Source organism: Aspergillus thermomutatus, assembly GCF_002237265.1.
Source record: "Aspergillus thermomutatus strain HMR AF 39 chromosome Unknown NODE_309, whole genome shotgun sequence".
Taxonomy (NCBI): domain Eukaryota; kingdom Fungi; phylum Ascomycota; class Eurotiomycetes; order Eurotiales; family Aspergillaceae; genus Aspergillus; species Aspergillus thermomutatus.
This window is the reverse complement of record NW_020798359.1, coordinates 22,599-30,724: the sequence shown is the minus strand read 5'-3', so window position 1 is coordinate 30,724 and position 8,126 is coordinate 22,599. Positions and strand designations below refer to the sequence as shown.

Sequence of the window (8,126 nt, the reverse complement as noted above, 5' to 3'; positions counted from 1 at the left end):
GTGGTTGCCGGGCGGGTGTCAGGCAGCGCGCGGAGGGGGAGCTGTCCCTTATCCTAGGCAGGGCGCCTGGATTGAGAGCCTGTTCTGAAGATTCAATAGAGTATGGCCTTCCTGGGTGAGAAGGCTCTACTCGCAGGCAGGCGAAAGAGTGGCCAGATGATAATCGCTTCTCCACTTCGTTGTTGTCACGTGCAGCTCCTAATACTTTGGACTTTCCCGGGTCTAATCCCCAGAGATCTCAAATATTCTTGAACCACAAGATTGTGTGCCTGTTTCAAGGGGTGAACGATGGTCAGATCAAAAAATTGGGTCGGCCCGGTCCTAGCGCCAATCAACATTTGAAGCTCGTGCTCATCACACTAAACCATTTTAGTCTTTACGGCGGCGCGTTGGACGGCTCCAAATGGGGCCTGCGGCTTCTGCAGCTTCGACACATCTATACAGTCTGCATCAGCCCAATCAGAATACATCTCGGCCCGCCTCCGAGAACCATGCATGGTTAGGCGGTGGTGCCCGGCACATGTCACTTAGGACCAGATCTCGCTGGAGGAGCCGCAGGGCCAGTAATAACCCGGTGATCTCCGCCACCAGTACGGTGTGCTCGCGATTCAAACCCAGGTAACGTTGGAGGCAGGTTCGGGGTTCCAGCATACAGAGTCTTTCGATTTTAGTTTCTGAAGTATACTCTGAAGATATAATTCTTGAACCCTCATTATGTCGCAGATTCCCAAGTCTGCAAGGGTTTCAGTGGGGCCACCACTGAACGGTGCTGGTCTCCAGGTCCTAGTCCGGTATCCCGATGCGGCGGAGATGCGCGGGTCAGGGCAGGCAGTAGCACCACCCTGTTGGGAGTGACTAGTAGGGTGCAATAGTATGTGATAATGGTCTGTCAGCCATCGCCTACTAGGGCTGTCAATGGCCGCATGCTACTGGGGGCATTCGGCTCAAGCTATGCCGACTGGGTGGCTTCCACCAGATACATCAACCAGCCAGTGTTCAGCATGAACCGCACAGCCTGAAGGGCGTACTACTTCTCTATTAAGGCCTCATTAGGTCCATAGAGGTCCCTTCCGTGTTGGTCCACAGTCATCTGCCAAAGGTCGTCGTACTGGGTGCAGCTGAATAGCACGTGGTGGGTCGTATCTAGGGCCCTTCAAAACAGGCAGAGAGGGTCGCCGGCCCGGTTGATAGTTAAGAGATAGTGATTCAACCCAATCTTCCCAGTGCGCATATGTGCCAGAACACTGCGCTCCACGGGGGTAAGGTCATCATAGATGGCGATTGAGTGCTTTGTGATCTCGGGGAGGTAGCGCTGGAGGTATGTCCACCAGGCTTGGACTGCTCCTCCGACAGCGCCGTATCCAAACCCTTATCCAAAATATTACACAATATCCAAAGGTAACCGCGCAGGAAACAAAGCTTAGCAACGGAAAGACTGAAAAATACCATGCTTAACTAATGATTCGCGAGCTGTCCACATCATGCCTGTCTATTTACCCTTACTCTTAAGGACCTCCTTACCGGAACAGATTCCGGACTAGCGCTCTCATGCTTCCTCTTTCGGGGGTTATTGTCAGCTTTCGATCCTTTCAGTGTGCCATTTTCACTCTGCGCCGCCATGCCGTGAGGAGTAGTTTGTGTGCTTGCTATGAACAATCAGCCATAGGTCTCGGATCCTTAATTACAACGCATACCATGCATGTATCTTCTCTCTTCCCGCAGAGGGGTTTCTGTTTGCACCTCCACTTTGACATATCAGTAAACGGCTGCAAGTCAGGAAAGCGCTGTACATACCATCAACTAGAGCAGGAACTTCTGGCTCTTGAATGAGGAGCTCAGAAGAGCCAGATGCGGCCCCTGCAGCGCTCTCCGTTTGAGCCAGAGCACTGTCCATGACAATGCCGTGGTGCCTTTGTGGCTCAAGCTCCACACTTCCCTCAGGAATGCTAATAGAATTCACAGTCGAGATGTGTGGAGACCCTACGGGAGTTGGGCCCTGCCAGTCTCTCTCAGGACTCTCGCAGAGTCTACTCTCGTCGAAATAATAGACAGGGAGCTCAGAAGTGTCAAATGTAGTCGTGATTGTGCCCTGCATTTGGACGAGAGAACACTGCATGCTAACGCCACACTCGCCTTCTGACTGGGGATCTTCCATGTTCTCCTTAGGAGTGCCAACAGGGTCAAGAAGTGAGCTATGTGGACATCGTACTGCAGCATTGTCCTCCGTTTGACTTTCTGGGATCTCACAGACAGTAACCTCATCTAAGATACAGATGGGGTTCTCAGGAGAGCCGTCAAAGCTTTGTTGAGAAGTGCAAATCTCGGTCTCCTCTTCAGACAAGGAGACATCTTCGAAATCAATAAGAATTGGGTTATCCTCTGAGCCTTCAAGTCCGGCAACTGGAAGCAGATGTTAGCGGCAGCGCAGTTCTCTTTGATAACCAAAAGTAATACCTCGATACGACATGGGCTGTCTCATCATGGTATAATAGCAAATCTTTGGCAACGTTAGAAAACAGTAGCCCGCAGAAACAATACAACTGTCCGGCAGGTAGGGAGCAAGATGCCCTTTTATGTCTTCTTCATGCCTGACATGATCCAAGCGCCTTACCGTCACCGATTCGAGAACGTCCACCTGACAACGATAGTAAGACGCGAAGAACGGTTGAATGTGACGCAACTTCAGCGCTAGGTAGATTGCCATCTGGACTCTCGAGAGTTCTAAATTTGTGCACATACAGGTGGCTGCGACAGAACAACAAGTGCATGCATGACCAAGAGAAGTTATTGGTTGGCCCTCGATGCTTCTAGAGGTCCTGGCACGTCAGACGGCCCATATCCAAGGCAGATACCCCGGCTGAATCATACTTCAGCTTCATAGACAACTCAAACGGTTGGTCCTCGGTGGCCGCGGTGGTAGGATACCGCTGCTGTTTGTCTTGTTAGAGACGACCAGGTTCCGAATATCCAAGGGCAAGGCGTCCGTGATTCGACGATTTAGCTGGACAAAGCCGGCTTTCATCACTCATGGCACATTAACGAGAGCATGCCTTGCTCCCGGTGACCTCCAACCATCGCCACACCAGCCAATGATCAGAAGACATTCCAACCATCAGTGAATGTGATGCAACCTGCGACTTCTGGGCAAGAGAAGGACTGGTTCAGCTTGAAATCAAGGCTGATTCGTAGCCGTGGCGTTGCTGACAGTAACCAGAGAGTGCAGCGAAGTTGGAAGATAGCCACAGCGGATAGTCGGGCTGTGGATGCATAAAGGTAGAGGCTGTCCCTCTCCTGAGGGCACCTCACCATAAGGCATAGCTGAAAATGAAGCCGCAGAAAAACACTAGGGGTATGTTGAGGGTATGTTGACTCAGTTCTCTAAGTCAGCAATGCTAACCGACGTACTAGACCCCAGACGTCAAAAGAAAAAGCCGAATCCAAGAAGAAAGCGAGGGAAGCTACCAGCCATCATCAGTCTGCCACACGATCCTGATGCTCCTATTCCGTCAATCGAACCGTCAAGTGGTTCTCCGAGCGCCACTCAGTCTTGCAAGAACGATACCGAGAATCACCCTCCCAGACGATCCCGGACTCCGTTATTTTGTGAACGAGGCGTATTGTTCGGTTACTGGCATGAAGATCCACTTGGAAAAGGCAGCAGACACCCTGTTTATGCGTGTCCTAGGGAAAGGGAGTACACTATCGAGCGACATGGAAGGATCGAACCGGTCCGCATTAATGATTTTGATGAGCTGGATGTTTTCGAGGGGTTTGTTAAGACTCTCTTCCGCACAAACTCGGACAGGAGGCAGAAATCCATAAACGATAAGCTATGGGAGTTCACTAGATTGTTATGGATACAGCGGGAGTACTATTGAATCTATTAGGTCTCTGTTTGTAAGCCGGATTTTCTCGTTGACCCTCTCTGTAGATAGATAAATAACTCAACATGCTCTAGCGTATCACTTACCAATCTCCCAAGTTTGAGAGGATTACCCATTTAGTGGCATTGAAGCGGAACAGTGGTCATCTCTGGCAGATCCAGTTTGGCCTCCTTGACACTGGGCAATCTCTAACTTGCTTGGTAAATAAGAGCGTTGGTTAACTCTCACTGCTTCATTTTGCAGCCCGGTCAGGCTGTACTGAAGGCATATTCAATCCTCTCATATGACTTTGAATGGTTGGCTCTCGGTGAAGCCGGTGATGAGGTAGGACCGCTGTACAACCTGCAGTGGCTGTGACTATTCCCAAGGCAGCTTTGCTTCAAATGGAATGTGGACAAGGTCAACCACTGGCCATCACCGTCCGGTAGAACGCATTGGTCCAAACATTAGCAGCACGTACTAAATGGAGCCATTGCCGCATGTGCCCGTCTGACTTGGAGACCTCCTACTCCCCTATATAAGCAGAGACATCGCTGGTGATTATCCTTCTCTCCTTGTCTCAGACAGCTTGTTTGCTTCTTTCCATGAATTAACTCCAGCGGATCTCATCTTTGACCATGTCTTCCACCATCAATATCTTCAGCGAAGCCGTTATTTACCTATGGCCAGAACTGCCAGCAGAGGTGTATGACCCTCATGGCTGTTATCCCGATGATCGTGAGACAGAGAAGCAGCCCTCTGAAGGAGACTACTCCAAGACGAGCGGGGGTACAAACAGTTTTCCGAAGCCACAGTGAAAGTATTAATAGCTTAATAGCAAGTACGACGGAGACTGGCATCACAACCAATGATGTTGTTCTGGACAGATCGCACCGTTGCAGTGCAGGCCCCCAAGAGCATGGTAATAGACAGCCTCATCCCTTAGACACTAGGTGCTAACATACTGCAGAAAATCCAGTTATCAAGACGTACCTCTGCATTCTTTGCGGCATTGATACCGTTGAGTTAGTGTTAGGATGTGGCCATAGTTGCTGCTTCACTTGTTTCACCGAACGCTTTCATAAGTACGTCATTGATATGATTCAGGCTAGCGAGGAGAATGAATGTAAGGATCTGAGGAGTCCTATGTTGCTTCCACGTTGTCCTATTTGTTCGAAGCTCCTCCCAGGCTGTTATGAGAGTCGGGAGGACGGATTCGAACTCGGCGGCTTTTACTTTTTTGTTGGATGCCTCGAGTCTTGCCCGAAAGGGTATGTTTTGCCAGAGGGTACATGGTGCAGGGGGTCCGGATGAAGTTTCTTCCGCTTTCATTATCCTAAGGTGCCCTTCACCTAGCACCTATGTCCAGACGTCTTCGTTCCTCATCATTGCTGGCTTTTTTGAATAGTAATGTCAACAGGGCTAGTGCTAGGATGTTGCGGGAAATTTATTTATTCTGCAAGATAACAACGAAATCAGTATAATGACTGTGATATAGAGTATCTTTCTGTGGACTGGGGTACCTCTGCTGACCCCTGGCATACATTGACCAGACTGTGGGCGGCAGCATCATGAGTTTTCAAGAAGGCACAGGACATCGCACAGTGCACAGAGCTAATGATCTTCCCACCCTGCTTCTGTCAGCTCATTTATTATTTTAATGGGCAAGAAATAACTACATATATATTAGCCGCCCTATGTTTCTTAAATTCTGGCTCAATCACCAGGGAAAATAGTAGTTGTTAGAAGAAGCCACGGTTTATGCAGCCAGGTCCAGAAGCGTGGCATGTTCAGAGGTTATGATGCTTATAGCCCAGTTTCCTCGGAATACTCAGGCACGTCTATCAGCACCACTTTCATCCTGATCGAGATGAAGATCATTATCGTGGGTGCCGGCCTTGCTACTTACTTATTTCTCAAAACGCAGCCTTTGACAGAGTGTATAAGATACGCTCTGTCTCGGGCAATCAATAGCTTCCCATATATAAGTGAGTGACATTTGTCAGTATGCAGCTAATGCTGACACAAGATTGGACAGCCAGAAAACTAGTGGGCAGCTTAAATGAGCGACTCTACGGCTGGGACTTGAAAGAGTGTGTGGAGTCCATGATGAACATGGATTGGATGCATGAGGAAGGATACGAGCAGCAAAGGTCTGATTCAGGCACAATCAAAATAAGAATTTCACCTGAGTCCATGGCTATTATCGATGGCGAATTTTTACGGCTGAAAGAATTCAATGAGGTCAAGCTAGACGCTGATATACGAGATTTCTGCCAAGCCAGGAAACGCCTGCAGGACCAGCAGTTGATCCGAGGGTTGAAGGCGTTCTAGGATCTCAAGAATGATCTCTATCGGAACACTAGTGGGTTGAGGCATTATTGTATGGCTAATGGGGCTCCTATCATGAAGTAACCAGATGCCGGAGCAGCTGGATAATGTGGATTTGTATGTTCTCGAAGTAGATAGAAGTTGAAGTTTGAGCATTTTCCTAGACAAAAGGAAGAAGAAAAATAACAATAAAATGAAAATACTACCTACTTTGGGAGGGGGTGGAAGAGAAGTCAAAGATAGCTTAGCCTGATTAAGTGTTTGCCACTGTTGTCAAAGGTGGCCATAATAATAATGATAATAATAATTAATTTAAACAATAATACCTAGTACCTACTGCGTTCATCACATGAATGCGACTAATTAAAGGGAAATGGCAGGAAAACATCACATTTTCAACATTCAGCTTAGAAAGAGTAAGAGGGGTAGCAAAATTAGTCTTATACTCTTACTGTCGTTGGTAAAGCCGGTAAGCCACAGGGCTATAACGTGCGCTCTGCCTAGAGACTGAATGGCGTACATGTCAGAGACGACCAAAAACACCCGTCGCAGCCATTGGAAGGGACTCAACTTCGCCGGCACAATTGACTGGGCGGTTGATCTGCAGAGATTCACAGTTGACGATTACAGCACTGACGTCTTGGAGCCCGGTGCTCCCAAACTGGAGAACTGCACCGGAACCTACACCACCTTTGAGGCGATCAAGCAGGATGCTGCAGGCTTTTCTGACGAGTGCCGAGCGCAGTACGTTTTGCAGGCTCTGCAAGCCAACCTCACCGGCTCGCTCTCCCGTTACTATGCAATGATGGCGGACGGGTACGACGAGAAATTCAAGACCTACGCCGACGCGGTGGTTCAGGGCAGCACAAAGGTGGTTGAGGAGTTTATGCTTGATCACGGCAACGAGTACTTTGGCTGTATTGTGACGAAACCGTCACCTGCTGTGACTACTGCCTGGGAATGTGGCCAGACAAGAAATACCAGGATGTATATTGTCGGTATTGCGAGGAGTACGACAGTGTGCCAGAAGGGAATTGCAATAACCCAGAGGTCCAGTGCGAACCCCCAAAGTACCGCTACCGGAACGTCAGCCAGGCGTGTCCTCCTGACTACTCGAAACGAGGCGAGATGCCTCCAGCCAAGGGGCTCCGGTACTCCCAGTCCGTTTACTGGACGATGAATGAGGACAAGGCCGCTCAGTTCTGGGCCGACCTATACTCTGAGACGGGTGTCGCGCAGGAGGATATCACCTGGGAAAATGTGCATCACTACTTCTGTGCGCCGACAGAGAAACACTGCGGAGACAGCAACTGGGACTACAACTTCCCCGTGCCCAAGGGTTTTAAGCGGGAGGATGTGATCGACCCAAGAGACGTAGTGACGGAGGCCCATGGACGCCTGCAGGACCTGAAGCCGCAGCTGGACGACGCCGTCCGAAGGGTCAAGGAAGGCACTTACTTGGGGTTAACCGACGATCTCGTTGACGCTGTCTCACTCCCCATCTTCATGGTTGCAGACGCGGTGGAAAACATGAAATCAATCGTCAAGGTGGCAGAGGAGATGGATAGGGAGAAGCGCAAGGCAATCCTCTTTGCCTTCCTGAGCGCCAGTTTCTTTTTCGTCCCCGTGGTCGGTGAGATCGTGAGTGGGTTGACCTCGCTTGTCACGATTGGGCGCATTGTCGCGCTGATGGGGACAGTCGGTAACGTGGCGTTGGATATCTACACGGTGGTGGATGACGACAAGAATGCGCCCCTGGCCATCTTCAACCTGATCCTTGCTCCATTGGCACTCTTGGACATTGCACGGGTGAGTCGCGCAGCCAATTTCCGCCGCGCGATGCCCGGCGACGAGTTGAGCAAATTGGGCGATAAACTTGCAGCCCGCATGGACATGATCAGTCGTATCAAGGACAGATGTTCCATCTGATGC

At 49.9% G+C, this 8,126-nt stretch overlaps 2 protein-coding genes across 2 annotated transcripts; one reads left to right on the top strand and one right to left on the bottom strand.

Moving 5' to 3' along the window:
- Positions 1–1,153: 1,153 nt before the first annotated feature.
- On the bottom strand, positions 1,154–2,482 carry CDV56_103896 (uncharacterized protein; the record flags this gene model as incomplete). Its single annotated transcript, XM_026757515.1, has 5 exons — positions 1,154–1,312; positions 1,522–1,646; positions 1,695–1,745; positions 1,795–2,400; positions 2,455–2,482. The coding sequence occupies 5 exons, from the start codon at positions 2,480–2,482 to the stop codon at positions 1,154–1,156; spliced, it is 969 nt and encodes a 322-aa protein (XP_026610493.1).
- A 4,223-nt stretch (positions 2,483–6,705) lies between these two features.
- CDV56_103313 (uncharacterized protein) lies at positions 6,706–8,123 on the top strand (the record flags this gene model as incomplete). The annotated part of the gene is made up of 2 exons (XM_026756932.1): positions 6,706–7,188; positions 7,251–8,123. 2 exons carry the CDS (start codon positions 6,706–6,708, stop codon positions 8,121–8,123), a joined length of 1,356 nt encoding a protein of 451 aa, XP_026610492.1.
- Positions 8,124–8,126: the final 3 nt, after the last annotated feature.